The sequence below is a fragment of the Sorex fumeus genome, unplaced genomic scaffold, assembly GCF_029834395.1.
Source record: "Sorex fumeus unplaced genomic scaffold, SorFum_2.1 ptg000026l, whole genome shotgun sequence".
Taxonomy (NCBI): domain Eukaryota; kingdom Metazoa; phylum Chordata; class Mammalia; order Eulipotyphla; family Soricidae; genus Sorex; species Sorex fumeus.
Genome location: NW_026606083.1, coordinates 7,500,870 through 7,516,915, shown reverse-complemented (window position 1 = coordinate 7,516,915; position 16,046 = coordinate 7,500,870). Strand labels below are relative to the sequence as shown.

At 53.4% G+C, this 16,046-nt stretch overlaps 2 protein-coding genes across 2 annotated transcripts in view; one reads left to right on the top strand and one right to left on the bottom strand.

The window, feature by feature from the left end:
- TASOR2 (transcription activation suppressor family member 2) overlaps positions 1 to 3,618 on the bottom strand; it is a 57,444-nt gene extending 53,826 nt beyond the window's left edge. The window contains exon 1 of the mRNA XM_056114552.1: positions 3,485 to 3,618. Within this exon, the coding sequence (XP_055970527.1) occupies positions 3,485 to 3,530 (46 nt within the window). The 5' untranslated portion in view covers positions 3,531 to 3,618. The remainder of the gene's footprint in view (positions 1 to 3,484) is intronic.
- A 3,917-nt stretch (positions 3,619 to 7,535) lies between these two features.
- Positions 7,536 to 15,834, top strand: ASB13 (ankyrin repeat and SOCS box containing 13). Its single transcript, XM_056114636.1, has 6 exons — positions 7,536 to 7,724; positions 12,350 to 12,537; positions 13,396 to 13,546; positions 13,677 to 13,811; positions 14,351 to 14,542; positions 15,384 to 15,834. The coding sequence occupies exons 1-6, from the start codon at positions 7,682 to 7,684 to the stop codon at positions 15,509 to 15,511; spliced, it is 837 nt and encodes a 278-aa protein (XP_055970611.1). The 5' UTR covers positions 7,536 to 7,681; the 3' UTR covers positions 15,512 to 15,834.
- Positions 15,835 to 16,046: the final 212 nt, after the last annotated feature.

Here is a 16,046-nt window from a genome sequence, read left to right as displayed (position 1 = left end):
ACCAGACCCACCATTACTATTTCGAATTTTACCCCAACACTCAGATCTGGCGAAAAGGCAACCATAGACAACTTGTTTTCTATTGCTGGTTATGAATAACATATGATGTCACGTGGCTGCAGTAGTGGTTGCGCAATTTTGGAATTCCAAAATTTTTCTTCTGTTTCTTTTTTTTTTTTTATTTAAAGAACTATGATTTAAAGTTATTGAGAGTTCCATTCCAGGCATACGATATTTCTTTTTTTTTTAATTTTTATTTTAACAATTAAATCTGGAAGGATTTCTACCAAAACCTGCTGGGTTCCGAGATTTGTTTCCTGAGTCTCTAGGATCATGGCCATTTAGCAGCTTGACCAGGAGCCAGAGAGGCCATTGGTGGGCAGCAACTGTTGGGGTGGGGAGGAAAGGGCCTAAGAGATTCTAAATCACCAAAATACAGACACATTGTTTCAACAAAGATGGATCTTAAAAACAACACTGAAGTAATTTACATGTAAGTAATTTGCAGCTATCCTATTTAAATAAAGTCCAATTAAATAGATGAAAGAAACAATATAGCTGTTAAGGTACACTAACAAGTGATACACTGTACACAATGTAACTGAGTGCAGGGTCAAGGTTGTCCCTCAGGGCTAGAGCACAGGCCTTGCAAAGGTGGGGCCCTGGTTTCATTCCTGAACTAGCTGGTTAAGAAGGGCAAGCGAGGGGCTGGAGAAATAGCGCAGTGAGTAGGGCATTTGCCTTGCAAGCAGCCGACCGGGGTTCAATTCCCAGCATCCCATATGGTCCCCTAAGCACTGCACTGCCAAGAATGATTTCTGAGTGCAGAGTCCTGAACTGGGTGTGATTCCTGAGTGCAGAATCCTGAGCTGGGTATGACCCCAAAAAGAAAAAAAAAAAAGAAGAAGGGCAAGTGGGACGGGGTTGGTCAGGGCATGAGCAACAGCACATCCAATAGGGTGCTAGCTTTGCATGTGGCTGACCTGGGTGGATTATCCAACTCCTCACAAAGTCCCCCGAGCCCACTAGGAGTGATCCCTGCACAACACAGCTGGGTGTGACTCAAAACCAAACCAAACCAAACAGAAAAGCAACTGAATAAATAACACAAAATTCATGATCATGGGGATGGGGATGGGAGAGATGAGTGATACTTTTTGCTCCTAGGGAGAAGATGACGCCAGAGGCATCTACTGTATTTGTGACAATCTTATAAAGTTGGGTACACAAATGTACTTGGACAAAACTAAATATATATATATATACATATATATATATATATATACTTAGAAAAAGTTTAATAGAAGAAACAGGTAAACATACCTATTCTAGAAGAAAAAACCCAAAAGCATCTTCTCAAATTAAAACTATAAATTCAATGCAATCGCAAGCAATATCCTACCAAGACTTCCTACAGAGCTTGAAAAGATGAGCCCATATTTCATCAGGGAGTAAAGGTAAAGGTAAAGGTAAAGGCCCTCCCGTTGATCGTCGATTTGCTCGAGCGGGCCCAGTAACGTCTCCATTGGAGACTTTTGTTGTTACTGTGTCTGGCATATCGAATACTCTCGGTAGCTTGCCGGGCTCTCCGAGAGGGGCGGAGGAATCGAACTCGGGTCGGCCATGTTGGCCGCTTGTAAGGCGAACGCCCTACCGCTGTGCTATCGCTCCAGCCCTATCAGGGAGTAAGCCCTGAGCATTGCCAGGTATGGCCCCCAAACAAAAAGCAAACAAAAATAAATCAAATAAAAATAATATGATCAGATGCTCACGAGAACCTAATTACATTAGGTTCACAACTACCTTCCTTGAGGCTTAGAAATGTCTCCAAAACAAACACATCAAAAAAGAAATATCCATCAGAGGAGATTGATACCTATTTCCTATTAAAGCTATATAAAGCATGTACCATTTCCAACTTGAGGCTAAATGAGGAATTTCCTAAAAGCAATGGTTAATTATTAACAATTTGGTGTTGGCAGTGATTTCTGGCATAACTGTAAAGAATTAGAACAAACTCTATACATTTTAGGGAAGAAGAATTTAACTCTTCTGAAATTATATGAGATCAGCCATCTTAACAGTATCTTTAACACTGAAATGCATATAAATCAGTCTTTATTAGACTTCACGAGGAAAAATGTTATTTACACCTTCCAGCATATATACATATATATATCTATATATCTGTATACATATATATACTGTCCACTACAGTCCTCTGCTCTACCAGCTGAGCTATCGAAGAAAGCAATAGCACAGCGGCAGGGCGGTTGCCTTGTGCAGAGGCAGCCAGCCGAGCCGGGTTCGATTCCTCCGCCCCTTTCAGAGAGCCCAGTAAGCTATCGAGAGTATTTTGCCCGCATGGCAAAGCCTGGCACGCTACCCGTGACGTATTCAATATGCCAAACACAGTAACAACAAGTCTCAAAATGGGGAAGTTACTGGGCCCATTTGAGCAAGTCAATGAACAATGGGAGGACAGTGCTACAGTGCTACATATATATACACATCTATCTATCTATCTATCTATCTATCTATAATTATCTCCTCAATGGCTCTTATTTTCTCAGACTGGATTCATCTCTACTATTCAGAAGAAAAAGAGGAAAATTTAACAATAAAAAAAATAAAATTAAAAATAAATTTCATCAGGGAGGGAGAACACAAAAGAGCCCAAAGGATTTTTTTTAAACAAAGCACCAAAAATATGCTACAAAACTACAAACGTTAAAACAGTGTGGTAATAGCCAATCAAAGAAGAGTTCAGATTCCAGTTTGAGGGGGGAAAATTGAGCAAAGGAAATGGTCTGAAATGGTCTAAGGGAAAGAAAAGTTTTTGGTATTATCTACAATTAAAAAAAAAAATCTCTGGACCATGACAAGAAAACCCGGTCTCCGCTCTTGGCTGGCAGGGAGGCACACCCAGCTTTCCCCGGAGGTCCGTCCCTGGAGAGTGTCATCCAGCCCCCCGACTGACGAGGAACCCAGCATTCCGGCACTGACCACTGAGCACAAACTGAGAACACCATGGCGGGGGGTATCAGCAAGAGCCTGCAGCCGCAAGGAATGCAAGTCCTGCTAAACGCCCCCCACGGTCCAAGGTGGGCGCTCTCTCTCTCTCTCACACACACACACACACACACACACCACGCTCACATACACCATATTCACACCCACACACCACATTCACACCCACACCCACACCACATTACACCCACACACACCACATTCACGTGCACCACACACGCTTACACACACCCAAACACATGCACACACACACGCTCACAACACCACACTTATGTTCACACACATACACTCACACACCACGCGCACACGCTCCCCACACTCACGCACACGCACGCTCACACACTCACACGCCCCGTTCGCCCCGGGGGTTTGAAGCGGACCAGACACGGGCCGCGGGTCCCGGGAACACCGGGCTCGCCCCCGGGTCGCGTCCGCTCTCCCCGCCCGCCGTTACCTGCCCGCGGCGCCGCCCGGGACTTCGCGCCCGGTCGCTTCCCCATGCTCCGCGCTGCCTCAGGCCGCCCGGCCGGGACGACGCCGCCCTCCACACAGAGACAGAAGGCGCGCTGCGAACCGGAAGCAGAACCCGGCCCCCGGGGGCGGGCGCTCCGTGGGGCGGGGTTAAAAAAAAGAGAAAGCGAAAACTCAGGCGCGCGTCCGCCCCGCGCACGGCCAATGGCGAGGCGGCACCGCGCGCCCGTCAGCCGCCGTCCACACGGCCCCGCAGTCCCCTCTGCGCAGGCGCAGCCGCGGCGACGCGCTAGGGGTGGGGCCGGAAGCGCCCGTGCCACACCGGATGCGGAAGTGAGCGCTCTCGAGGCCGCGGGCTCTGCCAGGCCGGGCTCCTGAGCCACTGGCAGGCTCATGCCGCACCGGTGATGGGGACCGTGATTTGGTCTTGCCCCAGTGCCACGTTCCCGAGGTCTCGTCCTTGTGTTTTAATAAGGGTGAAATCCTTGCAGTAGTTGCTTACGTAAGTGGTTTAAGAAGTCACTAGAAGAGACTCATTTCGGAGAACAAGGCATCCAGAAATAGCATTAATTTACCAATCAGAGATGTCAGGCGTTACATTTACCACGAACCAGGCACATGTGCCATGGAGTGAAAATAGAAAGAGTTGTTGGTCAGTAACGCCTTTTCATTTTCTTATTCATTGTTACCAGAGGCTGCATTGAACTTGAGGAGATTGTAGTAACATAGGGAGGCAGGAAGATAGGAAAGGGCCCCGGTGGTGATGGAATTCAGGGGAAATAGTACTCTGGTGGCTGCAGAAGCCCACCTCCGAGCGCAGGAAGTAAGGCCTGATCAGACCTTCACCTGGCACCAAGAGACCCAGAGAAGGCGTAGAGCCCCTCCCACCTTGGAAAAAAGCTTCAGCAGGAATAAAGGCCAGGAAAGGAATTTCAAAGAGGATCATTGCCCACTCCCAACTCTACCCTCTTGCAACCACCCTTGAAAAGGACTTTTACCTAGGTAGAAGTCTCACGTGGGGGCAGGTTGGAGAAACACTATAAAAGCCACCTTGAACAAAGGAAGGGCTCTCATATGCTGCCCCAGCCCATGTACTCCTTGTGCTCATGTGGCACATGTGGCACCTGCATTTCCCCTCTTGAGATGTGTACTGGGGCTTTCTCCCATCTTTGGAGAAGCTCACCTCTCTCTCACTTTCTCTCCCTTCTTCCCCTTACTCAAAGCCTCCAAATAAAATCTCTTTTTTACTTCACTGCTGTCTACTTCTAAAATTCCTTTCTGCGAGAAAAAGACAAGGAAACCCAGGGTAAGGCCTAGGACTGACTTTCCTTTCCCTCAAAGAGCAATTCCTCACTCCAGCTGGAGTCTGTGGCTCCCCAGAGAGATCAGGTGGTGGGGATCAGTTCGGTGGGGATCAGTTCCCGTGCTGAGAAGAACAATCGGATGTCAGGTGTGGCTTGACAGCCACCTCTTAGGGCTGGCAGGATGTGAGGTCCTTGCCGTGCAGAGGCTCAATGCAGGTTTTATCAGACTTGCCTTTCCCAACTGTTCCCGGGGTGGTAGAGATGGATCGGGAGAAAGTAACCATCTCTCTCCTCTCTGCCTCACATAACCCACCCATGGGGGCCCACTGACAGACACCCAGCCACTACCTCAAGAAAAACAGAAGTGTAGCTAGCTATATCGTATGAAGACAGGCTGGAAATGTTTCAGGTGTGTGTGTGGGGGGGTATAGGTGTCCTCAAAACAAGAGGTATAATAAGGTCTAACTGAACAGAGAATTCCTGAGTTCAAATTTCTGACAAATAAGGAACTCAGACAAAATTGGAGACAGGGAGATGAGAAGAGCAAGAATTCTTATGCCTTGCCATTATCTACATGGAGAACTTCATTGTGTAACCCAATGGGGACACCAGTCTGCCACTGACAAATAAGGAGGGATCTTACTGCTCAACAGCACAACTCTCTCATCCAGCAAAAGCTGCACCAATAAAAAGCACCACAGCAGAGTCAAAGAGAAGTGGGCACTTATTCCCATCCAATCAAATCTCGGGACGATTCTTCCTCACACTCTCAGGGTTTTATATAAATAAGCTCTTCTGAGCCTTAGTCTTGGGTTTACATAAGTTCCATCAGAGCTTTCTTCTCGAGTTGCTATTGCTTTGGCTATTCCTGAATAAACTAAATTTTAATTTCACATTTTAAGGATAAAACTCTTATTCTAAAGTATTTTGCTAATAAATTCACTATTCTGTTTTGTTTAAAGTTTACTTATTTTGCTGTCAGAAGTGGGCTCTGAAAGTGCCAATCTCTGGAATGCGGGGGGTACCCATAGGGAGCTCCTGCATCAGTCCTCAGAGTTGCCCCTGTCTTTTGACTGTAGTAAGAATTCCTTCAGATTTTGAGCTCCACTCTCTATCCCACTCAGCCTTTCTTTAGTGTAAGTGTTCCATCTGTCTGGTTTAAAGAATCTTTTTCTATTTGATTCTGGACGCATTCTAGAATATTGATGAAAATTCAAAAAAGAGATGGGTCAAGTATTTCTGAGAAAGGACCAAGAAAAAAAAAATGGTTCAATGGGGTTGGAGGACTGACTCACATCATAGATGCCAAGAAAGAACACATTCCAAGTGGGTTTTGAGGATAGCCTTAGGCCCAACTGGGCTAAGTGGTAGCCCAATTGTTGAAGATGTCACCAATGCGGTATGAGTAACTGCTCAGAGAGCTGATCAATAAGGTGACTCAAAGATGGGAGTGGTGACCTGGTAAGAGAGGTAAGAGAGGGCCAGGTGGTGACGGAGCACATGTCACAGTCTCTTGGGAGTGGTGGGCCTGAGGTAAGAGAGGCCAGGTGGTAACAAGGCACATTTCACAGTCACTCTAGTTACAAGCCAAGGTAAAGAGAAACCAAGGAGACCTATCTTAGGGAGCTGTGGAGCTGGAAAATAGGGCAAGAGGTCTCTAGAGTTCAAATCAGTGAGTGCCCCACTTCACAGCTACAGCCAAAAGGCGGCCAGAGCAAAAGGCTAAGATGGAAGCAGGAGTGGCCACACCCCCCTTTGTTCCCAATGCCTTCCCGGGTTCCCAACCCTCTGTATCCAGAGCTGGAGGTCTGGGTCTCCAAAGGAAGTGCACTCATGCCTTGAGATTCATCACTTTCCAGTCCAACCGCACAAAAAGACTCCCCAGAAAGAACATCGGAGAAGAAGATTCATTTTCTTGGTTGTAGCAGTCCCAAATGATCAGCCTTGATCATGTGGGTTGTTATCATATACAGGCCTGACCACCTCTGAGCCAGGTATACAGGACAGACCACCTCTGAGTCATGTGATTGTCCACTGGGATGCGATGTAACTGAAGGGACTGTAATTTCAGCACTCGGATTCTGAAATATAAAAGTTCCTCAGAGATCAGAGGTCTCACAAGGTGTGCTAAGTTGTGTGGACATTTCCACTTTCTGCGTCAAACTAACCTTCCCATTTAGGGCCAGGGCGGGCCAGGGTAGAGGAGAAGTTTGGTGAAGAGGCTGTAATCAGCTTTGGAAAAGTGAAACCTTCCGAGTATTGTAAACTGTCAAAGGCAAAACCAAAACCAAAACCAAAACCAAAATCCAAAGCAAAACCCAAAGCAAAACCCAAGTGTGTTTCTTACCGGGTCACTTGAGCGTCCTTTGGAAACGTGTTCCAAGCCTTCTTTCTTCCGGCCACGCAGAGCTCGGATGAGCATAGACCCGTCTCTGAAGAGAGGCCGGGCTTTCCTGTTTTCCACATAAACCCCGGCTATCTGAACTGGTGATTGTTCTGCAGGGGGGCACGTCCGGCAGGGCTCAGGCTTGACTCCTGGCTCTGCGCGCGGGGTCCCTCCAGGCGGTGCTCCAGGGACCTTCGGGGACCCCCGGGGACCCCGCGGGGTCTGCACCTGGGTGCAAGCTGGAGCCCTGCCCGCTCTGCTCTCCTGCTCTGGGTGACTTGGGGAGCGCGTAGTCGGGAAGCCTGGCGGGGTGTGGGCCGGGGTGCGCTGAGGATAGGGGCGAGCGGCCGCCCAGGGCCCGCGCGCTCTGCAGTCGGACGCGCTGGGCACGGGCAACTCCGCCGCGAACTACAAGTCCCCGCGGCCCCTTCGCGGGCGCCGCCCCGAGCCCGGCCCGCCCGCAGGTGCCCGCGCTGCCCGGCCGGCCGGCATGGAGTCCCGCGCGGCCGACGGCTGCTTCCTGGGCGACGTGGGTAGGTGCCGGCGGGGCTCGGGGGGCTCGGGGGTCCCGGGGCGGGGAGCCCGGGAGGCCGCACGGGAGACTCTGGCTGGCGCCCGCAGGAAGAGGGTGGGCGCAGGGGACAGTGTTGGAGGGACGGGGTTTGGGGGACACGCAGAGGGACAGTGTTGGGAGACGCGCGGAGGGACTTGGGGCGCGCGCGAAGGAACAGTGTTTTGGGGGACGTGCTGAGGGACTGTGTTGGGGGGGCGCGGAGGGACAGTGTTGGAGGGACAGTGTTGGGGACACGCGGAGGGACAGTGTTTGCGGGGAGCAGTAGCCCTGCGTGTCACCGCGGCGGACACAGGCATGGGGGTGGACGCACTTGCAAAGGCTGGAGAAAGGAGAAAACACCCGAAACAGCCAGCTTTGGTGATGCCGGCGCAGGCGAGGGGCTGGGGTGAGTCCGGAGGAGCCCGGAGGGTTTTCAGAGGACAGAGGACAGCGCGGCACCCGCAAAGGTGTGCACTGAGCGTCCCTCATAACCGGACACCAGCCAGCCCCAGACTTTGCCCTGCCGGTGTGACCTGTGTGGGGGTCACCTCGGTGAGCAGCTGGCAGCTGACCCCGGTGCCCAGTTAGACAAACGCTCCAGTGCTTGTGCCGGAGCACGGGGTTTTCCAAAGCAGCAGCCCTGTCCCCAGCAGCCTGGCAGGAGGGTGTGAGTCCTGCTGCCTCAGCACCTGGGGAGTGTTCTCTGCAGAGAGAAAGTAGATTTGCCGGCAGGGGTTGCTAAAAGTGATTTTTTTTTTTTTCTGAAAAGGGAGACCAAAGAGGGTTGGGAATCCTGAGTCCCCTTAATAGGTCCTCATTGGTGACCGTCCTTCGCTTTGTTAGGAAAAGCGTCTGGAGAGCAGGGGTTGTGAATGGAGGGGGCTTCTGAGACAGTTTCCATTCACAACCCCTTTCTTGCCCGAGAATTTGTTTTGTGATTGTACATACGGAACATATGCCAAACACAGTAACAAGTGTCACATTGGAGACGTTACTGGGCCTGCTCGAGCAAATCGATGAACAACGGGAGGACAGTGACAGTGACATACAGAACAAGTATGCATGCAGATGCTTACTGATAATAAATCACAAATTTATTTCAAGATGCACCCCCCCACAACCCCCACATAGGGCTGTGGTCCAGTTTAAGAAGCGAGGCTGTAGGAGATGGAGAGGCAGCATAGTGGTGGTACGTGGCCGGCACCCCGTAGGGTCCCCAAGCCTTGCTAGGAATGCTCCCTGAGCACAGAACCAGGAGTAAGCCCTGAGCACTGCTGCATGTGGCCCCCAAACAAAAATATACTCCAGTAACAAAAAATGTATTTTCTGGGTCACAGCAATATGCCAGGGGCTGGAGCTGGTGTTACACACGGAAAAAATTACGTTGGGTTTCTCAATAATATGTGGACCCTCCAAGTCCAAGGATCCGGAAGTGATCCCCGAACACTGAGCACTGCCAAGGGGTGACCCAAAAACAAGATAGGAAAATGCACACACACACACACACACACACACACACACACACACACACACACCTCCCTAATTCTGTCCCCACTGACACTTTTATCTCAACACTAATGAATGAACTGAACACGCAGCACACAGCTGGGCCCAAAGAAATCCAGGCCCCCCCTGGGAATGTTCACATTCTGACCCCAAACCTGCCATGTGTAGTAGACTCCAAGCAAACAAGCAAGTGATTCAGCCAATCAGCTCTCCACGAGCTCAGGATGATGGCGTGCACACGGTGTCTGCAGAAAGCCACATCCTCAAGGGAACATGGTGTTCACAACTTAGCACCCACAGTGCAGACACCCACGAAGCCCGGGGAGTAAGCTAATCAGATACCGCCCAGGGTGGTTTTGAGGTAACTCAGGGCTGGAGTGCAGGCGCTGCCTATGGGAGTCTGGGCATTGGCCCCTTTTCCTGCTCCCCGAGCAAGGCTGGGAGGGTTCTTGAGCACTGTGCTAGGAACATCTCCCTGGACCATGAGACGGTGCCTGATACCCTGAGCCCCAGGGTCATTGCTGGGGGGTTGTGCAAAGGCAGGACGTGGAGGAGGGGCAGACTGGCCACTGCTGTGTGCCTGCCCCACGTTCCTCCCTGGCCAGGGATTTAAGTATCTCCCAAATGCTGCTTTAAAGCTGAGGAATCAGCAAGCACAGGTTGGAAGCTGGTGTATTTTGCAATGCGCTGATTGCAGGCGGCAGCTATTTTAAGGGACAGAATTTCTAGATGTGATGAGAAAATTTAACTTTGCATCCCTCTTCTGGACTGGCTTGGTGCAGATGGGGCTGAGGAAGGCTTTCTGCATTCTGAGCTGGGCCTCGCCCCTTCGGCTAAACTTAGTTGAAAACATCCTCTTGGGGATGCTGGCTCAGCTCAGGCAGCTCCCAAGTGCATATGGGCGGGCCCGGGTTGTTCTCCTTACATGCATGTACTTCCTTTCTTCTCGACAGCTAGCCCTTTCTGTGCCCTGTGGAGCCCCTGCTCTGTGGCATGGTGTGACCTCAGGATTACCCACAAGCTCCTGGGACTCATACCTGACACAGGGAGAAAAGGAAATCGAGAAGGCTCTTAAAACCAGCAGAAGGAATGCTGAGTGAGGGTTTCTCCTCGGCAGAGCAAAGCTTTTATTCCGTGTGTGTGTGTGTGTGTGTGTGTGTGTGTGTGTGTGTCCGTGCATGCACGTTTAGGGGTGGGATATTTGCTCCTTTTGAACCCTCTGTTACAATTTGAGGTCACGATAAACACCCGAGAAGCACCCAATGTGCCAGGTCCCCCAGTAGCGAAGCCAGCAACTGTGGTTGAGTGCTTTGGGGGAGGGAGGGGGTGACAGAAAAGGTTTTAGGGAGGGAGGGAGGGGTGCCAGGAGACCAATTAGCAGGGCAGGGATCTGGGGACGGTTCCCCCAGGGGGGGTAGTAACAGAAGCTGAGGGCTTGGGTTTCTGGGTTTCCGAGGAGGCCCCTCTCCCCAGGGACTTGCCCAGGCTGAGATGCCCCTCACAGCTGAGACCCCTTCTGTGCCCGCGGCTGCTGGCTGCAAATCCTACCACCTGAAGACCGTGACCCTCTGCTGACCCACCTTTTGCATGAAGCAGGGGGTCTTACTTCTGGGGGATGTCAGGAGGCTTTTGCGGGGGGCGGTGGGTAACCCTTCCTCTGTGTCCCCATCCCTCTGACCCCTGGTGGTGGCAACCAGCTCCCAATTGCGTCCACCTGTGTGGGGCCCCACCCTCATCTTTTGTTAAACATGATTTCTAATTTTTTACTAGTGGTTGGGCTGGAGCGATAGCACAGCGGGTAGGGCGTTTGCCATGCACGCAGCCAACATGGCCGACCCGAGTTCGATTCCTCCGCCCCTCTCGAAGAGCCCGGCAAGCTACCGAGAGTATCTCGCCCACACAGCAAAGCCTGGCAAGCTACCCGTGATGTATTCAATATGCCAAACACAGTAACAATAAGTCTCATGATGGAGACGTTACTGGGCCCGCTCGAGCAAATCGAACAACAACAGGAGGACTGTGACTGTGACTAAGTACTAGTGGTTAAAAAAATCCCCAAATCTAAACTGTAATCTTATCCCTTTGTAAGCGTGCAAGTTTGTGCTCATTAGAGCACCTTATTGATCTCCAGAATGTTCTAATCTGGCAACACTTAGTGTTTCCACTAAACGAGTCCTGGTTTTCCTCCCCCAGCCCTGCAGGCTGCCATTCCATCCCCAGCTCTGAAGTTGGTGCTCTGGACCCCTCCTGTTTGTTAGGTGTTAGGGTCTTCATCTTAGGGACCCATGTCAGAGGCCACGTCAGAGCCCACATTAGTGCCCATGTTAGTGCCCACTTCAGAACCCACATCAGAGCCCGTGTCAGAGCCCACATTAGTGTCCACATTAGAGCCCACGTCAGAGACCACATCAGAGTCCACGTCAGAGCCCATGTTAGTTTCCAAGTTAGAGTCCATGTCAGAGCCCACATCAGAGCCGACGTTAGTGCCCATGTCAGAGCCCACATCAGAGCCCATGTTAGTGCCCATGTTAGAGCCCAACTTAGGTCCCCATGTTAGTGCCTTTCTGTTAGAGCCGCTAATGCCCTTGTTAGTGCCCTCCCATTAGGACCCACATTCCAGCTTTGATGAGAGGATTTGTAGGTTTGTCCTGGGTGGTGTTACTCCGGATTCCTCAAGGCTTATGGATGCGTGTAGCACCCCCTGGAGACCAAGTGAAGAGTCGGGATGAGGCGGCTGATGGCAGGAGTGGGCCCCGTGCCCCACCAACACGGCGAATGCTCTCCCACAATTCTGTACATTGAGCCCAGGGCCCGTGCAAGCACGGCCGCTTCCTGCTGCACCCTGGCCCCGGCCCCCTGCGGCCCCAGATGGCACACCCCTTCTGGATAGACGCCTCCTGGGGGTTTCTGCTTGCTCTGTGCTCCCGGGGTCAGGAACAATCGCTCAAGCCCATCAGACCTTTCAATGGATCAGATACAGTCTACTTAATTTTATTCATATATTTTAGGGCACCCACAGTGCTGTCGAAGTCCTGTTCTGTGCGCCCCCCTGCAGATTTTGGAGTGGTGGGCCCCACACTCAGCCCACTTTGCTTTCAGGGTTCTGGGTGGAGCGGACACCCGTGCATGAAGCCGCACAGCGGGGCGAGGCAGTGCGGCTGCAGCAGCTGATTGAGAGCGGGGCCTGTGTGAACCAAGTGACCGTGGACTCCATCACACCTCTACACGCCGCCAGCCTGCAGGGCCAGGCCCAGTGTGTGCAGCTTCTGCTGGCAGCTGGTGCCTGGGTGAGTGACACAGGTGGATCCTATTGGAGGAGAGGGGCAGAGGGAAGGAGAGGGGCATTCAGCCGGGGCAGGGGAGCGACCCAGGCAGCAGGGTGGTCTTTGCCCTAGAGCTGCTGGGGGTCTGGGAGAAGCAGCAGCAGCGGGGGGGGGGGGGGGTGGTTCCCCCCGCCCTCGTCCTCATCTCATGAGGTAGCAGTTGGAGGGTCCCCATCTCGGGGAGCAGCAGGGGAGGGTCCCTACTCTGAATGGCAGAAGGCTGGGCCAGGGATGAGAGCAGAGTTGTCCCTGGGCCCCCACAAGCAGGGCCCCCACCTCGGGGTGTCTGGCGGGAACTCCGGCTGCTCCCTCAGGGCCAGAGGAGAGAAGGAGGGAAGGAGTGCTTCCATGGGCTCTGTCTGCAGCACTGCTGGGGGAGGGCCAGTGGCAGTGACCAGGTGGCACATCTGTGGCTTTCCCAGGGGGTGGCCGTGTGCTGGCAGAGCTGCCTGGCCCCTGCAGGATGGCCCTGAGGCTCTGCATCCAGGTTAGGGGCCAGGAGTGGGGTGCCTACCCCTGGCTGCCTGGCGTGCTCGACTGGCCAGGGGTCGGGGTCACTGGGGACAGAGCGGCCTGCACCTGCGTGTCAGGGCCTGGTGCCCTATCCCGGGGTTGCTCAGCGAGAGATGGTGCTGATGCTGCAGGCGCCTGAGCTGGGGTTCAGAGCCAGGGCTAGACCCCGTGTGTTCTCAGACCCCCTGTGCTGAGCGAGGCTAGAGGGGAAGCCCCAGACCCTCTTCCTGAGGCTCTTCCATCCCCCAGACCCACATGCTGCGCGTGCGCCAGTCCCAGAGCTGCCCTGAGCCCTCTCTGTGCCACCAGGTGGACGCTCGGAACATTGATGGCAGCACCCCACTGTGCGACGCCTGTGCCTCGGGCAGCCTGGAGTGTGTGAAGCTCCTGCTGGCCTATGGGGCCAAGGTCAACCCCCCGCTGTACACGGCGTCCCCCCTGCATGAGGCCTGCATGAGCGGTGAGTGAGGCGCGTGGGGGCAGCTGGCTCTCCCGATAGCTCAGGGGGGCCCAGAGGATGCTTAACCCAGCAGTGGCGGCCCCAGCCCCAGCCTGCCCACTCAGCCCGGCTCCCCGGCACTTTCTCCCAGGAAGCTCCGAGTGCGTGAGGCTCCTTATCGACGTCGGGGCCAACCTGGAAGCGCACGACTGTCACTTCGGGACCCCCCTGCATGTCGCCTGTGCCCGCGAGCACCTAGACTGTGCCAAGGTGCTGCTCAATGCAGGTGCGTCCTGTTGGCTCCTGCTGTCCACACAGCAGCTGTGCAGAGGCGGCTGTTCCTCCCCGCGGTCTCCCCACAGGCGTGTGTGTGTGTGTGTGTGTGTGTGTGTGTGTGTGTGTGTACCTACAGTCTCCATGAAGGTGTGTGTGTGTGCATACCTGCAGTCTCCATGCAGGTTTGTGTGTGTGTGTATATACCTGCAGTCTTCATGCAGGTGTGTGTGTGTCTGCAGTCTCCGTGCAGTTTGTGTGTGTGTGTGCCTGCAGTCTCCGTGCAGGTGTGTGGGTGTGTGTATCTGCAGTCTCCGTGCAGGTGTGTGTCTGTGTGTGTGTGCCTGCAGTCTCTGTGCAGATGTGTGTGTGTGTGTGTGTGTGTGTGTGTGTGTGTTCCTGCAGTCTCTGTGCAGATGTGTGTGCTTGTACCTGAATCTCCTTGCAGGTGTGTTCTTGAGTTTGCAGGGGCGGTGGGGCTGTGGCTATGCGCTGTCCCCTCCCTGCACGCTGGCTCGGGCTGTGACGTCTGCTCTGGCCCTGATCCCACAGGCGCCAACGTTAACGCAGCCAAGCTGCACGAGACGGCCCTCCACCACGCAGCCAAGGTGAAGAATGTGGACCTCATTGAGATGCTCATCGAGTTTGGAGGCGACATCTACGCGCGGGACAACCGGGGCAAGAAGCCGTCAGATTACACATGGGGCAGCAGTGCGCCTGCCAAGTGCTTCGAGTTCTACGAAAGTGAGACTCATGGGCATGCGCGGGGCCCTCGCGAAGGGCCCGGGGGAAGGTTACTAGGAAACTCTGTCCTTACAGTCTGTCCTGCCACATTAGGGGCAGCTAAACAGTCTGAGCCATGCCCAAAGGGGGCTGTGACCCTATTTCAGCCCCCCAGTAAACCCCCCAAGTGACCAGGCACAGGACATCTGGCCACTGACATGGGTTCTTAGGGTTCTGTTTTCTATTTTGTGTATGTGTGTGTGTGTGGGGGGGGCTTACTCCTGACTCTGTGCTCAGGGATGACTCCTGGCAGTGCTCCGGGAACCATGTGGGGTGTCAGGGATTGAACCGCAGCCAGCTGTGTCTCAAGGCAAGCGCCTGTCCCCTGTACTGTGTCTCCAGTGCTCATTTTATTCAGTGTCAGCATCAATCCCTGGTCTTCTGCATGCGAGGCATGTCCTCTGCCACTGAGGTGTCCCCACATCTAGTCCCTCTTGGAAGAGTGTGTTTGTGTGACGGTGTATGTGTGTTGGTCTGTGTGAGGGTGTATGTATGTGTCTGTGTGTGTTTGTGTGGGTATATTTGTGTGTGTCTGTGTTTGTGTGTGAGTGTATGTGTGTGTCTGTAAAAGTGTATGTGTGTTTGTGTCTGTATGTGTGTGTTAGTGTGTGTGGGTGTATGTGTGTGTGTTTTTATGTATATGTGTGTGCGTATGTATGTGTGTGTGTTTGTGTTTGTGTGTGTCTGTTTGTGCGTATATGTGTGTCCATGCGTGTGTGCATACGTGTGTGTGTGTGTGTATGTGTGTGTGTGGTGTCTACACCGTCCTGCCCCTGACTGTGCTTCCTATGTCCTTTTGCAGAGACTCCTCTGACACTGTCCCAGCTGTGCCGGGTGAGCCTGCGGCGGACCGCTGGGGTCCGGGGCCTGGAGAAGATCGCCAAACTAGACATACCTCCCCGGCTCATCGATTACCTGTCCTACTGCTGACCCCTGCTCAGGGAGCTCCAGAAGCACCTGCTTCCCGTCCCCTCCTGCTTCCAGCTCATCTTCCCCGAGGACCCCCGAGCCCAGGTCCAGGGTGTGGGCAGGACCCGCCCTGGCAGCTGCTCTGTGCTGGGCTCTGGCTGCGGGCGGTCTGGCCTGCCTTTGCCCCTGCCCTGCCTCCAGGTCCTTCCGGAAGACACCTGTGCAGCTGGGGAGGCCGGGTGGACAGAGGCCAGATTGCTGAGCGCTTTCTTGGGCCTGGGGTCTGCCCTCACCCGTGGCCCTGCCCCTTATGGCTCCTATCCCACTCAAGGCTCAGGTCTTTGAAAAGCTTGTGCGGGGGGCTGAAGCACTTTGATGGGGTCCCTGGGCTGCCCCTGGGTTCTGTGAACCAGTCTCAAATAAAGGAAGATGCAAAACGCCACGAGCCCCAAGTATGTGTCCTGTGGGTTCTGTGTTTGCTGTCCCCAGTTCTGTCTCCCGCGGGTCCTGCGCCCCCAACTCTGTCTCCCGTGGGTCCTGCCCTCCCCAGCTCTGT

What these genes read in the sequence shown, in the direction of transcription:
- ASB13 (XM_056114636.1), top strand. Translation starts at nt 7,682, where the DNA reads ATGGAGTCCCGCGCGGCCGACGGCTGCTTCCTGGGCGACGTGG. An exon ending in CTGCTTCCTGGGCGACGTGG is followed by an intron (nt 7,725 to 12,349) that starts GTAGGTGCCGGC and finishes CTTTGCTTTCAG; the next exon opens with GGTTCTGGGTGGAGCGGACA. An exon ending in CAAGGTGCTGCTCAATGCAG is followed by an intron (nt 13,812 to 14,350) that starts GTGCGTCCTGTT and finishes CTGATCCCACAG; the next exon opens with GCGCCAACGTTAACGCAGCC.